This window comes from Mustela nivalis (genome assembly GCF_964662115.1).
Source record: "Mustela nivalis genome assembly, chromosome: 6".
Lineage (NCBI taxonomy): Eukaryota > Metazoa > Chordata > Mammalia > Carnivora > Mustelidae > Mustela > Mustela nivalis.
This window is the reverse complement of record NC_139025.1, coordinates 4,416,771-4,441,470: the sequence shown is the minus strand read 5'-3', so window position 1 is coordinate 4,441,470 and position 24,700 is coordinate 4,416,771. Positions and strand designations below refer to the sequence as shown.

The 24,700-nt window shown below is 47.5% G+C and overlaps 1 protein-coding gene across 17 annotated transcripts in view; it reads left to right on the top strand.

Moving 5' to 3' along the window:
- PPP2R5C (protein phosphatase 2 regulatory subunit B'gamma) overlaps positions 1-24,700 on the top strand; it is a 121,585-nt gene that overhangs the window by 64,986 nt on the left and 31,899 nt on the right. For 14 of the 17 annotated variants that reach the window (XR_014313474.1, XR_014313475.1, XR_014313476.1 and 11 more), the window contains 2 exons: positions 8,053-8,252; positions 24,570-24,680. Coding sequence is in view for 14 of the 17 variants with exons in the window: in XM_082737487.1 (XP_082593613.1) it covers positions 8,053-8,252; positions 24,570-24,680 (311 nt within the window). In the remaining 3 variants the exon portion in view is untranslated. Of the gene's footprint in view, positions 1-2,853; positions 3,056-8,052; positions 8,253-24,569; positions 24,681-24,700 lie in introns of all 17 variants that reach the window. The other 3 variants (XM_082737484.1, XM_082737490.1, XM_082737483.1) reach the window with 1 other exon arrangement.

The window sequence follows — 24,700 nt, the reverse complement described above, 5'->3', positions numbered from 1 at the left end:
GAGATTCCTCAAAAAGTTGAAAATAGAGCCGTATGTAAAAAAAAAAAAAAACCCACAGGTAGTATTACACTCGATGGTAAAAAACTGGTAGCTTTTCCTCTAAAAGACATGGATGACCACTCTTGCCACTTTTATTCAACATGGTACTGGAAGTTCTAGCCATAACAGACAGACACCTCTAGAAGAAATGAAATGTCATTTGCAGAAGACATAATACTATATGTGGTAAAGACCTCACCAAAAAAACTATTAGAAGTAATCAGTGAATTTGCACAGTGAATCAGTTGCACAAAACTAATACCCAGAAATTGGTTGCATTTCTATACACTAATAGAGAAGTCGAAGAAGGAGAAATTAAGAAAAATTCTATTCAAAAATGCATCGAAAAGAATAAAAATACCTAGGAATAAACCAAGGACATGAAAGATCTGTGTTCTGAAAACTGTAAGACACTGATGAAGGGAATTGAAGATGACCAAATAAATAGAAAGGTATACCATATTCATGGATTAGAAGTATTAATATTGTTAAAATGTCTATACTACCCAAAGCAGTCTACAGATTCAGTGCACCCTCAAAATAGCAATGCATTTTTCACAGAACTAGAACAAACATTGCAAAAATTTGTAGGGCACGACAAAAAACCCTGAATACCTAAAGCAGTCTTGAGAAAGAAGAACAAAGCTGGAGGCATCACAGTTCCAGATTTCAAGTTATGGTACAAAGGTATAGTAATCAAAACATTGTGGCTAACATAGACCCAGAGATCAGTGGAACAGAATGGAGCACCCAGAAACAAACCCATGCTTACGTGATCCGTCTATGATGAGGCAAGGAATATACCATGGGGAAAAGATAGTCTGTCTGATATGTGGTGCTGGGAAAGCAGTTCAACTAGGTGCAAAAACACAAAGATAAAACTCAAATGGATTAAAGACCTAAATGTAGGATCTGAAACCTTAAAACTGCTAGAAGAGAACAGCCAGTAGTTCTGTTATTGGCTGTAGCAACTTTTTTCTAGATATGTCTCCTAAAGCAAGGGAAACAAAAGCAAAAATTTTGACTTCATCAAAATTAAAAAGTTTTGCACAGCAAAGGACAGTCAGCAACCCACTGAATGGAAGAAGTTACTTGCAAATTATATATCCTGTAAGGGGTTAATATATGAAATATATAAAGAGTTTATACAACCCAACATCAAAAAAGCCACAAATAATCGGATTACAAAATAGGCAGAGGGCCTGAATGGACATTTTTTCAAAGACATACAGATGGCCAGAAGACACATGGAAAGACGCTCAACCTCGCTCATCATCAAGGAAATGCAAATGAAAACCACAATAAGATACCACCTTACACCTGTCAGAACAGCTGGAATCAAAAAGACAAGAAATAACAAGTGGTGGCAGATGCAGAGAAAAAGGAACCCTCGTGCACTGTCGGTGCAAATGTAAATTGGTGTAGTCACTGTGAAAAACAGTATGGAACTTCTTCAAAAAAAGGAAAGAAAGAAAAAGACAAACACTGTTAAGATTCGGTATCCCACTGGTGAGTATTTACACCAAAAAATGAAAACAGTAATTCAAAAAGATATAAATGCGTTTCTGTGTTCATTGCAGCATTACTTCCAGTAACCAGGATTATGCGTTGATAGATGAGTGGATGAAGGAGATGTGGTGTGTACACACATATGTACAATGGAACGTTACTCAGATGGGAAAAGGATGTGATCTTGCGATTTGCAGCAGCACGGATGGAGCTAGAGGGTGTAATGCTAAGTAAAATGAGTCAGTCCGAGAAAGACAAATACTGTGGAATCTCAAGAACAAAACCAGAAGCAGACTGAGACCTGTAAATAGAGCAAACTGATGGTTTCCAGAGGGGAGAGGGCGGGAAGATGGACAAAGTGGGTTGGGGGGGAAAGGGCGCCTGGTCACCTCCAACTCTTGGTTTCAGCTCAGATCATGATCTCAGGGTTGTGAGACCAAGCCCCGTGTCAGGCTCCACACTCAGAACGGAGTCCGCTTGGGATTCTCTCCCCATCTCCTTCTGCCCCTCCCCCTGCTCACATACACGCTCGTGCTCTCTCTCTCTCTCTGAAATAAAATAAAATCTTTTTAAAAATGGGTGAAGGGGAATGGGAGATACAGGCTCCCAGTTACGGCATGAACATGCCATGGGAAACAAAGATAGGGCGTAGGGAATATAATCAGTAGTGTCGAGTAGTGTCGCGCGGTGACAGATGGTGACCAGACTTAGGATCACAGCATAGAGTATCGAGTTGTTGAACCACTGTTGTACACCTGAAACTAATGCCACATTGTGTCGGCTATACTCAAATTAAAAAAACAAAAAACAAAAACAAAACCCTCCACTTTCTTGACATCAGATACTCTTCCGTATTATTTTCTTAACGCATTTGAGTTTTATCTTTCAAACTTAAGTCATAACCCAGCAGGAGCTTCTGTTTTATTTTTACGTATGATGGGATCCAGTTCCTCCCTCCCTTCTGTCCTTGGGTACCTGGTTGTCCCAGTGTCTTATATTGCAAAAGCTGACTTTTCTTTGCTGTTCTGGAATACAGTTCTATTGTAAATCAAGGCTCCATATATGCGCATGCCCGTTTCTTGACCTCTGTTTGCTGTGGCTTGGCTGTTTTTGTTAATAAAGGTTTAAGTAAGTCTACTTATTTCTGGAACAGCAGGTTGCCCCTGCCCCATTCTTCTCCAAGAGGGTCTTTCCTGTGTATTCGAGATCCATGCACCTCCGTTCTGTAAAAGTCCTGATGGGGTAGGGATGAGACAGCACTGAATCTACAGGCCAGGTTCTTCATCAGGTCGATGTTACCCACAGAGTCCGCGCACACCTGGCACTCGTCCAGCCCCGTGGGATCTGGTAGGAGCTTCCCTCTGAGCTTGGAGAAGCAAAAGGAGCTGGTCCCGCCACATCCTGGCACTTTGCTCAGGCAAGAGAAAGAGCACTGTCAGTCTTTACAAGGGAAAGGATGGTATTCACAGAAAAGATACACAGATAATCATGTCAGGATTCATAAGAGGTAAGCAGGGGTAGCTACATACAGAAGTAGTCCCCAAAATCATTGTGTGTGTGTCGCAGCAGCAGTTAAATTTTTTTAAAGATACTGTTCACAGTGACATCAGAATGTAACTACCTAAGAATAAATCTAAAAAATATATGGCACATTTTAAGAGAAAACTATAAAAACACTCTGATGAGGCTGGCTGGGAATGCGGTTAGCCATTTAGGGCTCCCTGGGGAAAGCCTGCAGTGGTCTCCAGACTGAGGACCCAGAGCAGCCTCAGTGTCTGGTGTGTGGCTTATAGACTGCGTGTGGATTACAAGAAGAAGGTGGAGGCACCTAGGAGCTCTGCCCCCTCTGTGGCTGCTCTAGTGGGGCAGGTGGAGGCACGCTGCCCTCTGTCACAGGGGGGCCAGGAGTGCGTGTGAAACTAAAATGGGGCGCGTTCGCTCTGCGCGGATGGCGACCTTCACAGAGCGGCTCTGTCTGTCACAGATGACTGGCTTCCTTTCACTGAGTACATTTTTAAAAGAAAGACACGGTCGTCTCCCTGCGCCGTTTGTGCTGTTTCTCATGGGCTGGTGTCCTTTGCTCCTCTCTCCCGGTTCGGCATGGGTGTGACCCTACATTTTGCTGCTGGGTATCCTTCAAGATTTACTGTGAAATCATTGAGAATTGTCCCAAGTGCACAATAACCAGAGTCATGAGAATGGGGGTCGGGTGGGTACCTGAAAGGTTTATATAGACCCAAGGTGTTTGTAATACTATGTGTGCAAAATGTAACAGTTCGTAACTTAAGAAGTAATAATAAAGAATGTCCTCTGCCAGAACTGTGATCTTCTCTTTAATTTCCCTCTTGCTCTTAGCAGTTTCAGTGTAGGGCTGGGCTTGTCCTGGGCAGGTGGACTTCTTAATCCCGCCCCCCCCCCCCCCCCGCAGTTGAAAAGTCCCTCACTGGGGTTCCTGGCAGCACCCACAGGCTGCTACTGAGTTTTATCTCCTGGTGCAGCTTAGCTGTTTGTCCCTGTTGGGATCAAGGCTTCTTCCACGCGTTCTGAAACACATCTGTCCGTGTTAGTAGTCTGTCTGCAATTTAAAAGGAAAGTAAGCCACTGTCCTTCATGGGCAGAATTCAGAGCCCATTTTTTTTATTCTGCTTCATGAAAGTAATTGTAAGGTTTGGGTCAAATGCAGGGCGGTGGCTTACTAAGAGTGCGGGGGTCTTGCGTTTGGAATACAGAAATGTAACGTACCAGCACCTCAGGGTCTGGTTGGTTTTGTAATGTTCTGCTCATGTTCCGTGGATAACCAGGGGAGGAGAGTCAAGTTCGGCCCAGCTCATGCGGCGCATACTTCGTTCTTTCGAGATTAGCAGTGCTAATTTAAAAGGTTTTTAAAACTCTTAAACCGTGAAGTTATGAAAATAAACAAATGAGTTTTCAAAAAGATACAGTTCATGAGATTATAGTCACAGACTTTTTTGTTAAACTGTAAATGAAAATAGTACCATGACACCTTAGCTGTTTCGTACCCTGGAAAAATTGACACAATTTCCAAAAAGTTGAAATTTTGTTGCCTTTATTTACTTAACAGAGATTGAGCAGGCACTGGGGGAGGCATAGAGGGGGAAGCAGACTCCCCACTCAGCGGGAAGCCCAACGCAGGGCTGGATCCCAGGATCCCAGGATCAAAACCTGAGCCAAAGGCAGAGGCTTAACGACTGAGCCACCCAGGCCCCCTCTGCTCTTCTTTCTTAATTGGAACAGCTTGTTTTAGTGTTTTTGGTGACAACTCTGTCTTTATTCTGAATGTCCGTTCTCACACTGCGTTAAAGTGAACCATGCTTTTGGGAATTTCGATGTATGTGGGATGTAGCGGCACCGCGAGTGACCCCAGCATGCCCTTGCTCTAGAGTAGAGTAGAGTGTCCTACATGTGCCCCACCACTTAATGGCACGGTGGCCTCGGGCACGCAGTCTGAGCTCCCAGCATCTCTCTCGGTCGTCATCAGGTGTCTCTTGGTGGCAAACACAGGCTTCTTTGCTTCCTGGGGTCCAGAACACGAGAATGCAGGTAGGGTCCAAACATACAAGCCATGATGACAGACTGAGCACATTAAGTGATCCTGGCAAACAGGAGGGTGAATGAAGGGTAGCGTGGAGAGAGGATGGAAGTCAAGCGAGGAAGTAGTTCAGAAAAGGAAACCTTGGGGCGCCTGGGGGACTCAGTGGCCTAAGCCTCTGCCTTTGGCTCAGGTCATGATCCCAGGGTCCTGGGATCGAGCCCCACATCGGGCTCTCTGCTCAGCGGGGAGCCTGCTTTCTCCCCTCTCTCTGCCTGTCTTTCTGCCGACTTGTGATCTCTGTCAAATAAATTTTAAAAGTACTAAAAAAAAAAAAAAAAAAAAAGAAAGAAAGAAAAGGAAACCTTTTCATTGGAAAAGGTTGGACCCAAACAGATGGTCACTGTTTAAAATGATTGCATGGTCACTGAGCACTCAGAATGTTGATAAATCAGGTTCGAACCTGCGCTTTCCTAAGTGTCCCTTGGGCAGTGTCTCCTGATTCCCTCGCCCTGCTCTGTGCCGCTTCTGTGGGAACCGCAGTTTCCCACCAAATATGTCCATTCAGGTGGCAATGTCTGCATGCCTGCTGTTTGCATTGGGGGGTGCGGAGAACTAGAAAACATAATCACCTGGCCCCCGCCCTCAAGGAACAGGTGTGGGGAAGCAAAAAAAATACTACGCAGGATCGCTGACTGTGTTTCAAGCCACAGCAGGTCCTGAGCAGCTGGCTCAGAACACAGCGCCTCATCCAGCCAGGACTGAAGGACAGGCCTTGGAGAGGGACTCTGAGCAGGGAGGGACCCTCGCTGTGAAGAGGGTGACGACATGAGCGACTGAAGGCAGGAAAGCCCAAGGGCACGGGGGTGCTCACTGGGGTGCAGGTGGATGGGGGGACAGCAGGTCTCTGGGCTCAGGACCCCTTCATACTCCTAAAAATTATGTAGGAGCTTTCGTGTATGTGGGCTTACCTTCCAATATTGAACCTATTCCAAATTAAAGCAGAAAAATAAAGTGTATTTTTATTATATTTATCACTTTGGCAGCACATATACTAAAATAAAGAAGAATAAGCCAAGGGACGCCTGGGTGGCTCAGTCGGTTAAGTGTTTGCCTTTGGCTCATGTCATGATCCCAGGGTCCAGGGATCCAGTCCCACATGGAGCTCCTTGCTCAGCGGGGAGCCTGCTTCTGTCTCTACCTGCTGCTCCACCTGCTTGTGAGCTTTCTCTCTCTCTGACAAATAAATAAAATCTTAAAAAGAGAGAGAGAGAGAAAGATTCACTTCTTATCGTTTAAAAAAAAAGAAAAAGAAAGCAATGACATGTTCACAGAAATAATGTTTTTATGAAGAGAGCCATATTTTACGAAACAAAGACAAACTTAGAGAGCGGCGTTGTTTCATGTTGGTGCAGATCTCTCTCGTGTCTGGGTTCTCCCGCCTGCTGCTGCATTCGCTCTGTTGCCGCATGTTTGGGTTCACGTGTACGAAGACGCATGTTTGGGGAAAGGAGAGTATCTTAACAGCCTTTTCAGATGGTTAGGGACATTTTCTCAATGTTACACCAGAACTTAAACGGCAGCTTCTTGAAGGAACACGCAGTGTGGATTGTGAAACCTTGGAACCCGCTGTCCGTACATTTTATTCCATTAAAATCCAGTGGACTGACTTTCACTCAAGTGGTTCACTTGCCCTTGAACGATACTGTAACACGATTTATTGATCACTTTGAAAATACTGGTTCAGAGGCGCCTGGGTGGCTCAGTGGGTTAATAAGCCTCTGCCTTCAGCTCAGGTCATGATCTCAGGGTCCTGGGATCGAGCCCCGTGTCGGGCTATCTGCTCAGCAGGGAGCCTGCTTCCCCTCTCTGTCTCTGTCTGCCTACTTGTGACTTCTCTTTCTCTCTCTCTCTCTCTGTCAAATAAATAAATAAATAAAATCTTTAAGGAAAAAAAAAGAGAGAAAGAAAATACTGGTTCACTGGGTTTGCAAATCTTCGGAGACATTTTGCCAGTGTTGGACCCGTTTTAGTATGTATCGCTAAATCCTGTGGGCTCGCGTCACCGCCCCACTCCTCCCCGCCAGGGCAGCTGTCAGACTGGCAGGTGGTTTTCCACACTTCCCAGAGCACTGGAAGATCGTGCAGGGCTCCTTCCCTGTTCAGCCCCAAAATTTCCCTCTAGACTTGTTTCTTATCTCTGTTGTGTCATGGTAAGGATTACGTGGGGGAAAAATAAATGTGTCAATGTGGATAAAGCTTCTAGTATGGCCCTGGCCCAGACAAGCACTCACCGAGTCAAGTGAGTGTTGTTGCTTACTATCTGCGCTGTTTTTCTACTGCTGTCCTCATGAAGATCACCAGGCATCCTACGTGCTATGTGTTGACCGTGGCCCAGAATGAAGAACGAAACATGTTTCGTGGCACGCTGGGGTGTTGACTCCATGTGTTTGCAGACCGATGCCGCTAGCTCTGTGTTTGCCATCGAGCCAAGGGACACCCACGTGCCCTTCCCCTGTCACTCAGCTCACCTTGCCTGTTCCTGCAGCTGTCACTGGTGGGAAGGTCTGCCCCCCCACCCCGCCCCAGATGGGGGCTTTGGCTTGGCCCTCACTCCTTGCCCAGCACAGCACTAGTCTGTGATAACTGGCGCTCAGAGGATACTTGTGGAGTGCACGAATGCATTGAGAGGGCTTATCTTGAACCGTCCTCTCAATGTGGTTTAGAGAGTAAATAGTATAAAAATTATATACTAAGACGCATATGAGCTGAGCAATGACGAGCTGCTTTTGTTTTTCTGTTTGGGGAATGTTTGACCTCTCTCCGTCCCTACCCTGTCTCTCATCTTGAATCTATTAATTCAAAATAAAAATAGTAGAAGGCTTAAAAGGGTTTCACAGTAATTTGGGGTTAAGCATCTTTGCGATCAATATCCTTTGCTTTCTGCTTTTCAGATGTTCCTCCTGCCGATCAAGAGAAGCTTTTTATCCAGAAGTTACGTCAGTGTTGTGTCCTCTTCGACTTCGTTTCCGATCCGCTCAGCGACCTGAAGTGGAAGGAAGTAAAACGAGCTGCTTTAAGTGAAATGGTAGAATATATCACCCATAACCGGAATGTGATCACAGAGCCCATTTACCCAGAAGTAGTCCATATGGTAAGTGATTGCCCCAGCCCTGACTCCCCACCAGGGCCCCGGTATCCTCCGCGCCAGCTGAGCTGGTGGGGCCTAATACAACTCCCCCCTCAAAACAGTCCTCGTGTGTTCGTACTGGAAGAATGACAATCTTTGGAATGTGTCCGGTGTCCGAGTGGGGACAGTGAGAGAAACCGGTACCTTCAGGGTCCAGTCCGAGTGCCCTATGTGTGTTAACTCCTTTAACTCCCTGAACACCCAGGGTTAGGTACCTTGGAATTCCCAGTTATTTTCACACCCTCTTTAATGTAATGGTGCCGATTATAGTTTAAAAGTAAACATACATTGCCTGTACATGTGCAGGAAAATTGGAATGATGGGGCAGAGTTAAAATAGTGATGGGACCAAGCTTGTGTTGGGACAGGCCGCCCTGACTGCCTGGTGGCCTCCACTGTCAATGCCAGTGTCGGGACAGGCTGCTCTAACTGGCCACCGGCCTCCAATCAATGCCAGTGTCAGGACAGGCCGCCCTGATTGGCTGACGGCTTCTGTCATTCTGTGCTTGGTTCATGGTCGGTTTCATTCAGCTCCGAAGCTCAGTCCTCTGCCGGCTCCTACTCGGCAGCCTGTCTCTAGACCCGCTGCAGGATCCCATTTGGAGCTCATACTGTTGGACCCTGAATTCATTTTCTGTTGAGTGTTTTGGGAATTGTTGGTGTTTTCTCCACCTTTGAAATGAGAACTCCCTGGTTATAAGGGGAGTCCTTGTACTTAATATAAAATTTTATATCCTGATTTTCGTTGAACTCCTTAAGTTGCAGATTTTTTCCCCCTCAGCTATATGTTTCAGAATTGACTAGTCTCGTGACCCGAAATACGTTTATTTCTCACTTTCATGTGTTGCTTTGGGTAAAGAATTTGAAAGTAATGTACCTTTTTGTAGTTTTCACAGTCTGTTGTGTCAGAAGTTCAGATCAACTTGATTATTTTAATTTGTTGTTAACTCAGAGTTGAGAATTTACCGATGTGTGGCCAGGCCGAGGCTGCGAGGGCCACGTGGGTCCCCTCCCCAGACCACATGATGAGTGTCCTGCACTTTTCCCGTTCAGACTAAGAAAAATGGGAGACTCTCTTTTTTCACTGCTTAATTTCAGCTCTTATTTACTTTGGAAGGCCTCCCAAATGCCAGAATCTCAAAGAACAATCTAATACTTCTAACTCCTTCATAATTTTATCATTCACAATACATTTTATAACCCTCCTGGAATTTTGTTTACTTTTATGGTGCAGAGGAGGGATGTAACTTTATTTTCTTGTAAAGTGATTGAAAAATCACTGCTCCTTGAGTCATATATTCCCTCCCCCCCCCGCCTTTTTTTTTTTTTTTTTTTTTTTTTTTTTTTTTTTAGATTTTTTTATTTATTTATTTGACAGAGAGAAATCACAAGTAGATGGAGAGGCAGGCAGAGAGAGAGAGAAGGAAGCAGGCTCCCTGCCGAGCAGAGAGCCCGATGCGGGACTCGATCCCAGGACCCTGAGATCATGACCTGAGCCGAAGGCAGCGGCTTAACCCACTGAGCCACCCAGGCGCCCCCCCCCGCCTTTTTTTTTAAAGATTTTATTTACTTATTTGAGAGAGAGCATGAGGTGTGGGGGCAGAGGGAGGTAGAGGAAAGGGAGCCTGCCTGGAGCTCGATCCCAGGACCCCGGGATCATGACTTGAGCCAAAGGCAGACGCTTAACAACTGAGCCACCCAGGCACCCCTCCCCTCTTATTTTCAATGCTTCTTTATTATATATTAAATTTATTTTATCTTTAAATTAAACCCATTTATGAATATGTTTTAATTTATAAGCACATCAGTTTGTTATGTATTATATCACTTGATTGGAAGGTATTTCCATTGTTAAGGAGGGAAGAGTCTGCAGAGCATGAGGCCATAGTTGGCCTGGTTTGGGTCAGAGGCCAGCCCTGCACCGGGGCCCGCCCTGCTGCTTGGATCACTGCCCTCGAGTTGACACAGCAGGCGCACATTACCTAAACTCCTCAGGATGCTAAAAGCCCTGGAACTTTTTTTTAGGTTAAATAATCGTTAACTTTCTCCCTGTTACAGTGGTGTCCTAACTGGGTTCTCTTCCTGCTGACTTCACTTGGTCCCCTCCCCGAAAATTCACGTTGGTCTTTGGATTGTTGCACAGGATCCCCTAAAACACTTAGAGACCCTCATTGAGTGAGCGTCCGCTGTGGGCCAGGAACTTTGTTAGGGGAGGAAATAAGAGTAGTGGATGGTACTTCTGCCCTCCTAGAGCTTTCCTTTTCACAGGGACAGGCAAAAAGAAGAAAGAGTATAGTGGGGATGATGGCACTGGTTTCTGGCCCTGGGAGAGGGAGATTGTAGGTGCAGAACTCGAGGGGCCTGTAGAAGGCCTTCACCCCAAGCAGTGCCTGGACCCGGTGCAGCAGGCTGAAGAGATGGGGACCCCTTTGCGGTTCCCTCCAGATGCCCCCACTTTGCTAACCCCTGAGGCAGCACTTAGCCAGCTCCCGTGAGCATTGCATGGTTGGTGTGCGTGTTATCAGGGCATTTTTAAAGACACGCATTTCCACTTACTTGGGAGAATCCGAAGTTCTATAGATGTTCTACTCCGTCTGCTACTTCTTTTAAATATGTTGCCTGTCAGACTGGACTGTCCTACGGTTTTTTTCTTTTTAACAAATGCCCATGGGGCGCCTGGGTGGCTCAGTCATTAAGCGTCTGCCTTCAGCTCAGGTCATGATCCCAGGGTCCTGGGATTGAGCCCCGCATCAGGCTCCCTCCTTGGCAGGAAGCCTGCTTCTCCGTCTCCCACTCCCCCTGCTCTCTGTGTCTCTCTCTGTCAAATAAATGAATAAAATCTTTTAAAATGTCCTGCAATTCACCCATTTCAAATACACGGTCCGGAAAGCGATGGTGGAGAGGCGGGGCGCACAGGTGGGATCCAAGGCAGGAGTGAAGCTGGAATGTGTGCGGGACGGGGACGTGGGTGCACCCCGATATATGTAGTGGCAGGGGCACTGAGCAGTTGGAAGTAATGGATGAATTAGATGTAAGAGATGAAAACCGTAATCGATGTACATAGCAAAGTGGGTCTGGGGCCCTTGAGAAGAAAGCAGTAGTAACGGAAAGATGGTGTCTTTTTGGTATTTTACAGCTGCTCTGTGAGTTCGGAGGAGCAGTACTTCCTGTGAACTTTGCACTTGTCTTTGTCTGCGCCGTCACCCCAGCCCAGTTAACAGCAACGCTGTTCTTCCTCGCTCTGGCCCACTTTCACTCTCTGTCCCACAGAGGTTTTCACTCTTAGCTGAGGGCAGGGAACTTCAACCATAGAACATTTCTTTCTGTAGAATTCAGATCTTAACCGTTGTCTGGGTCCGGCTCACCTCACGATGTTTCGCAGAACACGGTTTGTGGTGGCTTCGGCAGCAGCGTAGTGGTGGGTGCTCAGACAGGACAGTGGCTGCGTTCCGGGATCCAAGACTCTGGAGGGCCCACATCTGAGCACTGCAATATGGCAAACACTGGAAGAATGATGGTCAGAATGTGAGGTCCGCTTGTAAGTCAGCGGCCAAGTTGACCCAAGTTAAACGAAAAGAGCAGATCCCATTTTTAATCGGAAGAGTGTGCAGAATCAGCTGTTGGGGTACCAGCAAAAATACACATGCATTGATTTGCTTGTTTGATTCTCTGATATTTTTAGTGATGTTAAAGATCTTGTAGAGTCGGTCGCCAGGGGCGGCGCAGTTGGTTAAGCAACTGTCATGATCCGAGAGTCGGGGAATCAAGTCCCGCGTGGGGCTCCCAGCTCCGTGGGGAGTCTGCTTCTCCCTCTGACCTTCTCCCCTCTCATCTTCTCTCTCTCAAATAAATAAATAAAATCTTTTAAAAATAATAATAGGGGCACCTGGGTGGCTCAGTGGGTTAAAGCCTCTGCCTTCGGCTCAGGTCATGATCCCAGCATCCTGGGATCAAACCCCACATCGGGCTGTCTGCTCAGCAGGGAGCCTGCTTCCTCCTCTCTCTCTCTCTGCCTGCCTCTTTGCCTACTTTTGATCTCTGTCAAATAAATAAATAAAATCTTAAAAATAATAATAATAGGGGCGCCTGGGTGGCTCAGTGGGTTAAGCCTCTGCCTTTGGCTCAGGTCATGATCCCGGGGTTCTGGGATCGAGCCCCCCATCGGGCTTTCTGGTCAGTGAGGAGCCTGCTTCCCTCTCTCTCTGCCTGCTTCTCTGCCTGCTTGTGATCTCTGTCTGTCAAATAAATAAATAAAATCTTAAAAAATAATAATAATATATAAGGCCATGATTTTTAGTATATTTACAGAATGTGCAGCCATCATCACATCTCATTTTTTTTTTTAAGATTTTAAAGATTTTATTTATTTACTTAAAAGAGAGAGAGATCACAAGCAGGCCTGATGTGGGGCTCGATATCAGGACCCTGGGATCATGACCTGAGCCGAAAGCAGAGGCCTTAACCCACTGAGCCACCCAGGCGCCCCCACATCTCATTTTTTTAGAACACGTTCACCCCCTAAAAAGCCCCATACCCAAGAATAGTCACTGCCGTTGCTCCCTAACCTGTCACCCCCAGCCTCTGGCAACCACTCACCTACTGCCCATCTCTATAGATGTGTCTCACCGGACGTACCGTATAACTAGAATTCTGGGGTATGTGGTCTTCCTGCACTTAGCGTAAGGCTTCCAAGGTTCATCCAGATCGTAGCCTGTGTCACTGCTTCTCTCTGTTGCTCTGCAGTATTCCCGTGCATGGACATGTACCACGTTTCGATGGACCCACTCATCTGTGGGTGGGCATCTGGGTCATTTCCACTCCATGGCAGTTGTAACGCCGCTGTGAGCATTGGTGTCCAAGCTGCCTTGGGCACGTCTCTTGAGTATTCACCCGGAGTGGGGCTGCCAGGCCCTGTTTTCACTGTGTGTGTTTATTTATTTGATGGGAGAGAGGGAGCACTAGCAGGGGGAGTGGGAGAAGGAGAAGCAGGCTTCCCACCAAGCAGGGAGCCCAATTCGGGGCTTGATCCCAGGACCCTGAGATCATGACCTGAACCAAAGTCAGACGTTTAACCCAGTCACCCAGGCCCCCCCCCCCAATTTATTTTCAAATTAAAAAAAAAAAAAAAAACTTCTGATAGACAAGGATGAAAAGGAGCAGTAGCCACGGGGGAGCTCCAGGCATGGGGACTTGTAGGCCTGAATCACATAAACTCCATTATCTCTTCATTTCAGTCATTTTTTAAATATAATCAGCCATCTGTTTGGTTTTTTCAATTCAATTCTCTAGTTAATCTGTTTTTCAGGCATTGGCATTTTTCTCAGAGTCAACACACTGGTAGCAAAACCACTGTTTCCACAGACACTGTGTTGACGTGACGTCACTCGAAGCCAGACCGGTTATTCAGAGGAATGTTAGCGAGCATCTTCTCGAAAATAAAAAGAGAAGGTCACTTAAAGGGAAATAGCTGACAGTGTTTGTTGTCCATGACAGAGTTTGAGTTTTGGGGTGAAAATTTGAATTTTGGAAATTTGAATTTTGGAACTTGTGTCCATCAGCTTCCCAGGGCCACAGGCTCTCCTGCTGAGGTCAGTGGTGGTAGGAACCCAACAGGCGAAATGAGGCCCCACCAGGAGTCTGCATAATCCAGGGAACCAGTGCTTTCCAAATGCACAATAAATAATGTTCCATAATCATTTGTGGGCCTGAGAGCCATTCAGAATGCAAGACACCCCATTGGATCTTGACACAGAGACCCCTCCTTGATAAGAAAGACCACCGTTGGTCAAGTTTGGATGTAGTACCATAGAAGCCCATGTTATCCAAACGGGCTGTTGATTACTCCTCCCTTTTCCAACTACAAACTCTAAAAGACATTTTTTCTTCTCTTTTCTGTCATTCTTTTTTTTTTTTTAATTATGTTGTGTTAGTCACCATACAGTACATTGTTTTCCTCCTGTATTTCAACCAAACCAGCACTCAGAATGTAGAAGCAGACATGGGAATCGGCTCTTTTTATTAAGCCAGATAGTAAAGAGATTAGCAAAAATGGAAAAAATGCCACTCTTCTCCCTAAATTTTTATTTGTTTTAGGAAATGCAGTTGACCTCTGAACCACACAGGTTTGAACCAAGAAGGTCCAGCCTGATGCGGGGCTTGATCCCAGGACCCTGGAATCATGACCAGAGCCAAAGGCAGACGCTTAACTGACTGAGCCACCCAGGCACCCCAGATTTTATATGTATGTCCCAGGCACCCCAGATTTTATATGTATGTATATATACACGTACACACAATACTGTACCATGAATGTATTTTCTCAAGATTTTCTTAGCATTTTCTTTTCTCCAGATTACCTTATTTCAAGAATATAGTATATTCTACATATAGCACACAAAATATGTGTTGATCAATATTTATGTTATCAGTAAGGCTTCCAGTCAACAATTGGCTTAATTAGTAATTAAGTTTTGGGGGGAGCCAGAAGACCTGTGCAGGGGGTCAACCCCTCTAACCCATGCGTTGTTCAGGAGAGTCACCTGTATCCTATGTGATAGGAAATCTTGCGAAATAACTGACACGGGTCGCCTGGGTGGCTCAGTCTCCCTCTCCCACGCCTCTCACTGTCTCTCTCTGTCAAATAAATAAATAAAATCTTTAAAAAAAAAAAAAAGAAAACGAAATTACTAATTGTTTTGAAAATCATTTTCTATTTATATATTATATTTATATCTATAAATATATATTTATATTGAGACAGTGGGCTTGTTATTTTTTAATAGATTCATGGGGGTGGGTTTCCCAGTTTAATTTCTAAGACAGTCAACATCAACAGAAATGACTCGTAAGCAAAAGCTCTTTGGGGTCCTCAGTAATTTTTAGGAGTTTCAAAGGGTCCCAAGACCCGAGTTTGAGAACCACTTCTCCAGAAGAGCCCCGCTCAGAGGCTGCGGCATGGGCACCCCCTGGGTGCCTGTCAGAAATGCTGCTTGCCAGCCCTGTGCCCACATGTTCCCCAGGTCGTTCTTCAGCACAGCAGACGTTTCAGAATCGCTTCCGAGCAGCCTTCCTGCACTGCCCGCTGAAGCCACTGGCAGCTCTGACCTCCCTAGGCTGCAGATCCCCAGGAGGGATAGACTGGTTTTGCTTTCCCGTTTCTTCTTCTAAGTTTGGCCAGTGCTTTCCGTGAGCTCAGTAGATGCCCATTCAGTGTGGAGCTTCCTGCAGAGACAAAAACATTAAAACGAGGCGTAGTAGTGATGCCTGCTGAGGATCAGAGAAGGAATTGGTTAGATCAGAGGCAGAGGAGCTGGGAGGCTCCAGGCACTTTGCATCAGATGGACGGCTCTGGAACGGCCCGCATCCGGGGTTCGGGGGACAGCTGAGAATGAGACACAGTATCATCCCTGACCCCGTCACCCACCCTCACCCAGGAGACAACGTATATTCCAGAGGAATACAGTGTGAGCTGTTAACAGCAGCCGCTTTGGGATGCTGTGGCTTATGCAGATTTTTCCATTTTACCATATTTCTTGTGATTTTTACTTTTCATAAGGATCATGTACCACATTATCATCAAAAACCAGTAAATAGGTTTTCTTCAAACCGTCCCCCCACAGAGCCTTGTACATACAGTGAACAGTAGCGCTGTTCTGCCAGGACGCATGCTGGGATTCCCGGGAAGACAGGTCCGTCCCACTGTTTTTACCTGTACTGCTTGTAAGTGACCGGATAGTGCCTTACAGGTTTGTGCTTTTATGCTTACGGTTCAAGTCAGCGTTTTCTGTTAAGGGCAGAGCAGTGATTCTGGGGTCCTTGGGAGAGGTGTCCGGCCCACGGCCCAGAGTGATTGTCTTGTGCTCACTTCAGAGTTGACGTTGGACGCTCTCCTTTGTCTATTTTTACATCTGATATTTACAGTGTGTTCTGGGAAGCACTGCTTGCTGTAAGGGTGAAGATATTTTGGAAATGGGAGAGGAAAACATGTTGTGAATAAAGGAGATAGTGTATTAACCAGTGAGGCTTTAAGTGGTGTACAGATTTCTCTCCACTGAGGATTTAAATCATGCATTCCCCTTGTGTGTTTTCGTTGTTTTCGTTTAGCCAAAGTCACAGACATGTGGGTTAGAGACGCACATCAGCAGAGAGCTAGAAAGAGATGAAAACATATGGTGCTTTTTGAAACCCAGAGAATGATTTTTCTACTTTATATATCAGTAAGTCATTTCTTGGAGATTTGTTCCAATTATTTTGGGAGAACTTCCCTTTGTTTTGTTGGATGTTTTTAAATTATAGAAGAAAGGCATGTTTGTTTTCAGTAAGTGAGATAAATACAAAAGCATAGGAAGTGAAAGTTAATTCTTCTCCTTCCTCCCCGGCTCCCCAGTCCTGCCTGTACCCATCCCCCCTCGTAGCCAACTGATGTATTATTTGTATTATTTCTTCAAAAGGCTTCTAAGAACTTTGAGGGGGTGGCGATGAATATGTTCATTATCCTGCTTGTGCGATGGTTTCACAGACGTATGCCCATCATACATGTATCAGACCCTACACTTAGCACCCACACTCAAAACACAGTCACGGTAGGTCAGTTACACCTCAGCAAAACCTGCGCGTTTTTAAAGCTCCCAAGTGGAAGGGTCTGTCTTTCATCTAGGGGCACAGTGGAGAAATCACTGAGACACAAAGGGCATTATGAACCGAACTTACAGCCAAGAATTACCCTTCCATAGGATGTTTTAAAGTTAATTCTTAATTTGTGAGACTAGACGCCGGGGTGGCTCAGTCAGTCGGCCATCTGCCTTCGGCTCAGGTCATGATCCCAGAGTCCCGGGATTGAGTCCCACATCGGGCTCCTTGTTCAACCAGGAGCCTGCTTCTCCCTCTGGCTGCTGCTTCCCCCTCTTGCGCTCCCTCTCTCTGACAAATAAGTAAATAAATAAAATCTTTTAAAAAAATAAAATTAAATTCTTAGTTTACATACAGCAGAGTTCTCTGAGATTTGGTAAATATGTATAATCATACAATCATCACCATAATCAAAATAGAGAACAGCTCCGTCCCTCTCCAAAAAAGCTATTTTTGCTCCCCCCTTGTAGTCAAGGCTTCTCCTCCTCCCCGTCGTCCCCGGCCACCACGGATCTGTCCCAGTCTATCGTGTTGCCTTCTCCAGAGGGTCATGTAGATGGGCTCACGTGACATGCAGCCTTTGGGGTCCGGCTTCCTTCATTGTGCATGGTGGGTTTGAGATCCACCAGCAGCCTATCCCTTGTAACCATCCAGTAGTGCCTCACAAGGTTGATGTACCCCAGTTTGCCCATCCCCTGCTGAAGGTAGGCTCCCATCTGGGGCAGTGAAACTGCTGTAAATCTTCGTGTACAAGTTTGGAACAAGGTTTTGGAACAAAGTTTGGAACAAAGGTTTTCATTTGCCTGGGGAAGGCAGAACTCGTGGGTCACGTCTTTTATGTTTAACTCTCCGAACTGCTTTCCGAAGCAGCTGTGTGCTGTCTGCACCGCCCAGCAGGCTGTGACGCACCGTTGTCAGCATTTAGGGTCGTCAGTTCCTTTATCTCAGCTTGGCATTTTTTCTTTTAAGGATTTTGTTTTGGGGGTGCCCGGGTGGCATAGTCAGTTGAGCATCCAACTCTTGGTTTCGGCTCAGGTCGTGAGATCAAGCCCAGCTTTGGACTCTGTGCTCCGAATGGAGTCTGCTTCAGACTCTCTTTCCCTCTCCCTCGGCCCCTGCCCCCTCTTCTCTCTCTCTTTCTCTCCCCCACCCAAATAAATAAATCTTTTTTTTTTTTAATGATTTTATCTGGGGGGCTCCTGGGTGGCTCAGTGGGTTAAGGCCTCTGCCTTCAGCTCAGGTCATGATCCCAGGGTCCTGGAATCGAGCCCCGCATCGGGCTCTCTGCTCAGCGGGGAGCCTCCTTCCTCCTCTCTCTCTGCCTGCTTCTCTGCGTACTTGTGATCTCTGCCTGTCAAATAAATAAATAAAATCTTTTTTAAAAAATGTTTTTAAAAATAATAAATGGTTTTATTTTTAACTAATCTCTATACCCAGCATAGGGCTCAAACCCACAACCCTGGGATCAAGAGTCTCATGTTCCACTGACTGAGCCAGCCAGGTGCCCCTCTCGTTTGGGTTCTGATTTGCATTTCCCTAATGACTAATGATGCTGAGCACTTTTTCCTGTGGTTGTCATTTGTAGGTCTTCCTTGGTGGCATGTCTATTCAAATCACTTGCCAATGTTTTCATTGGGTTTTTTGTTTTCTTATTATTGAGCTTGAGACTTCTTTACATGTTCTAGATACAAAACTTTGCCAGTTAGGTGATTTGTAAATGTTTTCTCCCCATCTGGCTTGTCTTTTTATTTTGAGAGGGTCTTTTTTTTTTTTTTTTAATTATTGACATATAATGTATTATTTGCCCCAGGGGTTCAGGTCTGTAAATCATCAGTCTTATTTACACATTTCACAGCACTCATCATAGCACATACTCCCCCCAATGTCCATCACCCAGCCACCCCATCCCTCCTACCCCCCAGCAACCCTCAGTCTGTTTCCTGGGATTAAGAGTCTCTTATGGTTTGTCTCCCTCCCCAGTCCCATCTTGTTTCATTTTTCCCACCCCCACGGCCCCCCACCCTCCCACTCAAATTCCTCACATCAGATATCCTATGATAATTGTCTTTCTCTGATGGACTTATTCTGAGTATGTCTTTTACAGAGTTTTAGATCAGGTGAAGTCTAACTTGTGATTTGTTTTTATGGACCCTGCTTTTTTCGGTTTCATATTGAGAAGTCTTTGCCTGACCTGAGCTTAAAAAAGATTTTTTTCCTAAAAGTTTTATGGTTTCATAGTTTTACATCTCACATCTAGGTCTGTGATACATTTTGGCTGAGGTTCATTTTTTTTTTGGCATGTGGATGTCCAAGTATTCCGTTTGTTGAGAAGACTGATCATTCTTTGAAGTGCTTTTGCACCTTTGTCAGAAGTTATTTGACCATATTTGTGAGTCTGTTTCTGGACTCTGTTCTGTTCCATTAATTAGGAATCTGCTCCCAGTACCATATGGTCTTCATTACCATCACTTCATAAATTCTGGGGTCAAGTAGGGTGAATGCTTTGATCTTGTTTTTACTTTCTTAAAGTTCTTAGACTATCTAGCTTTTGTACCTTTCCATATAAATTTTAGAATTGGTTTGTTACCTACAAAATCTCCTTCAGGGGGTTTGATTGGGATTGCATTACTATGTAGATTTGGGGAGAGTGGATACCTTAGCAGTGTTGAACCTTTTAGTCCATGAACATAGTATGTCTTCATTTTGGCATTATTTGTTTTGTGGCTTTCAGCATTCGGATCTTACATGTATTTTTTCAGGCTCGTAAAATATTTCATCTTTTGGTGCTATTGTAATTAGGGCTCTTTATATTCTGTTTTCTAATTGTTTATTGCCTCTTTTTTCTGGCAGTTCTGTCAAGTTTTACATCATGTTATTCAGAGAGTAGATATTAGTGTTTATTAGTTGACTCCTTTATCATTACAGAGTGGCCCTCTTTATCCCTGGTAATCTTATTTGCTCCAAAACCTACTCTGTCTGATTGATACAGACATTTCAGCTCTCTCCTTACTAATGTGAACCTGATATGTCTTTTTCCTTCCTTTACTTTTGATCAATTTGTTTCCTTGTATTTAAAGAGAGCTTGTTGCAGACAGCATGGAGTTGAGTGTTATTTTTCTATTAAGTCAGACAGTGTCTAGTGGTTGGTTGGTTGGTTGGGTGTGCAAACTACTTACTTTCAATGTGAGTATTGGTGTTGTTGAGTTTAAGTCTGTTGTCCTGCTGTGTGCGTGTGCAGTCCCCGGGGCGACACCTGGACTCTACCATTGAAAGCAGGCTTGAACTAACCTCACAAATGAGGAAAGGCCTAGATTTTCTCTTAAGATTGCCACTAGGGGGGCGCCTGGATGGCTCAGTCATTAAGCATCTGACTTTGGCTCAGGTTATGATCCTAAAGTCCTAAGATCGAGCCCTGCATCAGGCTCTCTGCTCGGCAGGAAGCCTGCTTCTCCCTGTCCCACTGTCCCTGCTTCTGTTCCCTCTCGCTGTCTCTTCCATTCAGATATTCTAATGTGCCCTTTATTAGGGTTTTTATGCTCTCTCCACTGGGGCCTTGTAACTGGGCATTGAGTTCCCAGGCCCTGGTCACTTCTGGAACTGTGTTCCTGGGCTGCTCCTGTTCATTCTGTTCCCTAATCACGTTGCTGTTAGCGGAGAGGGTGTGCTGTTTGTCTTGTAATTGTATTTCTGGTTTCTGTATCCTAGCGCAGCTGAGCTGGTCTGTTGTATGGTTTCTGCTGTTTTTTCCAGATACACTGTAACTTTTACAAATACAGTTTTCTATCAAAAAAATAATGTCGATGGGCTCCCTCCCCACTTCCCCGCACCCTACCCACCCCCACGATGCATTTCAGGACTCTCAGAACCTAGTGTTTCGGACTGTGGGAGGATGAGCTCCGGAGGAGCTGAGACCCGGCCTCAGCGGCCTCACCTCTACACATGGTTGTGCGAATACAGTAGAGTACGTGCAGGGGTGGAGGAACCCGTGTGGTTTAGACGAGGAACTGAGTATCCAGCCTCGCCGACCCGTTGTCCGGGAAAGTGGCTTACCAGGGTGGTCCTCGTCTCTGGCTGCCCCCCCAACCCGGCCGCCCCCCCCCTCCCCCCGGCCACCCGGCCGCCGCGCCGCACTTACGTCGTCCGCGGCTCTGGCTGTTCCCTCTGTCCGCGGCGCTGCGCTTACATCGGCGCACGCGCGGCCTGCGCTCGCCCGCCGCTGGCCACTGTCCCAGGTACCGAAAGGCTTCGGGAGGCCGCCGCGCCGCAGGGTGTCCCGCAGCGCTGCTCGCACCTGACCGAGTAGGCGCAGCAGCGTGGGCCGGAGCCTCTGCAGCTGGTTTGCGCCAGGAAGGCAGGGCGTCGAGGCCGCGGTGACCGCGGTGAAAGCAGGTGCTGCCGAATACGCAGAGCCCGTGCGCGCCCCACCGGCCGCCGTGCGCGTGCCCTACGTGCGCGTCCCCTACGTGCGCGCGCCCACGAGCACGGCCGCCACGCGTGCGCGTCCTGGCCCGCTCCCCCCGGGCCCAGGGCAGAGAGGAGGCTCGTGCCCTGTGTACACGTGAGAAAACCCAAGCGTGGGCAGGATTTTCGGGGCACAGTCCCTGGCTCTGGTCGAGGACGGCCAGAAGCCTGCCCCCCCCCCCAGCCTCGGGCCCTCCTGTCCTGTTCGTGCGGCCTGACCCCCCCGGCTGCGACCACAGCCCTGGGGACACTGTCACTCCGTGTGAGCTGAGCGGTTAAAATGAATCCGTCGGGTCCTCGTCCGGCCCCCAGAACAAACCGGATTCCTTCCACTTCCGCGCGTGAGGAGGACGGACACCAGCCCCCCCCCGTGGTGTCCAGCCTGGACTCCGCGTAGCTGGACCGCTCGGCTCGCTGGACCCCGCAGCGTTTGTGCTCAGAATCCCTGAGACACAAGGACCACTTGAGGTGGCCTGTCCCCTGCCTGACGTCCTTGTCTTTCCCATGTTGGCGGTCGGTGCAGCCTTTTCTGCAGCCGAGCCTCGAACTCCTGCTCCGGCCGCGGTGGGAAGGCTGTGTCTTGGGGAACAAGCAGCTTCGTGGCAGTTAGTCAGCCGGCAGGAAAACCTGGGTCTAGGCTGGTCGCCTTTGGGGACACTGAAAAGAGGATTTGGGCCGTAAAAGCCTGGTGGTCTGCCAGCCCCGCTGACTCCCAACCCCACCTCTGGGGTCCGGGCTGTAGGTGACCGGACACCCCGCACGGGCTTCAACTTGACACGGGGGTCATTAGCTTTGCCACTGGTAAGCGGTAACCAGCTTCCTAGGAATCTTAACCGAGCAGGTGTGTCGGTCAGAGTCCGACCAGAGAAGCAACCAGCGAGAGACAGAGACAGCCCGGGAGATTTTTTCCCAGGAGCCTTCGGGCAGGAGCCAAGGCCGCCTCCACAGGGCGGGTTTTGTCTTCCTCTGGGAAAACCACGGTTCTGTTCTTCAGACTTGCCAGCTAAGTGGCTACAGCCCACCCACGTCCTCAGGGGTCTCTCGAGCTGCAGGTAGGCTGACTGAGATGTCGACCATAGCTACAGATACCTCCACGGGTGCCGCTCGCATTTGTGTCCAATAGTAAGCCGTGATCTGTCCCATCTCGCTTTCCTGCCCCCAGTTAGTCTCTCTGGGGACAGCTGCCCCGCCTGCTGTCACCCTTCAGTCCTCATGGGCAGCCTGGCCAGTGAGGGACTATGGGGGCACCTCCTGGCCCCAAGCAGAGCAGGAGGGCAGCCGCCCCCCCCGTGTGCATGCTCCCTTCCTGAGTGGGACTGACACAGGCTGACGTGAGTGTGTCCAGGAGAGGCAGGCCTAGCGTGTGTCTGGAGCACCTCCTCCACCCAGGGACACCCTGTGGGCTCTGTCCTCCTGCGCTGGGCACATGGCTCTCCTCTGCGACATTCTTTTCAAGGCACCTGCTGTCTCTGCCTTTGAAGGAGTAGAAAGAAAACCTGGCTCATGAATGCCGCACGCCCGTACGGGCCTCAGACTACATCTGACTCCACTCTCCACACTTTCCTAGCCCAGGAAGGAAGGGGCAAAGGCTCCTGGTGACACGGCTCATCTGCTGCCCCTCAGCAAGCCGGGGGGGGGGGGGGGTGTGGAGAGGGGGGCGGGCAAGTATGGCCTTTCCGGGGTGTGGGAGCTCTTGCTGTCTACTTGTTCTCTTCTGTGGGCTTGGGGATCAGAGTGCCAGGAGAGTCCCTCCCCGGGCACCAGTGACAGGATGTGCCCCATGCACCTGCCAGCACCTGTCACAGCCTTGGTCCGTTAGTCACCTGTTACGTGGGGGCCTTTATTTTTACTAAAGGTTTTTTTTTTTTTTTTTGCTTGTCTGGATTTCCAGCCATCTTTTGTTCCTTCCATTCCTGTGTTATCTCAGCCCGTTGCTGCGATGCCCTGCCGCTGCTCCTCCTCTCAGACGGCACGGACGACAAATGTTTGGGGCTCAGGGCTTCCCATAGCTGATGGCTTGAAGTGGGGGCATGTTCCTTCACAGAACACAATGGTAGGGCCCGGAGTTCAGTGTCAATAATAGTAAAGATGAGAAAAGAAACACAACTGTTGGCCTTGAGCTTTAGCTCTGTCTCCATGAGACTGGACACCCTTGCATCAGGTCTGCCCAGGACCATCCACAGATCCCTTCACAGTGTCACGGAGCTGAGTCTCACCTTGTGTGGCAGGTGTTTAGATGGTGTGCTGTGGGGAGTGGGGGGACAGAGGCCTTGCTGCGGTCGTGTGAGCGCCTGTCGCTCGAGCCCAGTCTTGCAGCCCACATACAGTGGTTCAGAGCCTCTGAGAGGGAACTAACCATATTTAAATTTCCTACAAAAGTAGTTACAAATTGATGATATGGAAAAATTAAACATATCACAAATTTATCAGTACATGTTGTGCGTTACTTACAGATTAATGGGCATTCAAGTGTACCTGTGCTCCTGAGAATTCTAGATTTTATGTAGAAACACCTGTAAAACCCTGACTTTTATGAAGTTTGAAATAGACGGAGCCATAATAATACACGGGTCGGGCATCCGCAGTGAAGGACAATATAAAGAAAAATGGGCAGCAAGTTGTACGAGGGGGTCACTCACACTCCAGAGAAATCTCTTCTAAGTCATTTCTTCCTGAGTCCAGATAGATGGAGACCGCAACCGTCCAGCCCCAGGCACGGTTGGTGGGTCTGGTCTCTCGGCGCCGATCGCCGGTACCTCCGGGGCAGGCGGTCAGTTCTTCGGTCTCTGCTGTTTCCTCCATGATCTCATTCTTTTCTTCCCAGCACTACACCAGCCTCCTCGCTTGGCACTGACACACGGAAGAGACCGAGGGCTCCCCACTGCCGGCTGGCACCGGCTGGTGCTAGTTGTCTGTGAATCTGGCAGCTCAGAGTTGAGCAGGAGTCTCGGTGGCCGGCCGGCCGTGGGCCACGTTTCCTGCTGCGCTCCTGACCCCAGGTCTCACTGGGGATGCTCGCTGCTTTCGTAATCTTAAGAATAAGGATGAGCCAGATAACTGCTGGAAGCAGCTATCATTACAATTAAAGTGTTTTCTGTAAATTTTTTTTAATGTTTCTTATAAATGTTTTTTTAATGTTTTCTGTAAATACCTTGAATGTCCTGGTTATGACTCAAGAATGTGTGGGTTTTAGTTTGCAGTTAACATGTTTCGAACATTACCACCTTCCTCCAATCCTACGGGAGCAGAATTTGACCCCGAGGAAGACGAGCCCACGTTAGAAGCAGCTTGGCCTCATCTACAGGTACTGAACTCTGAGAATGC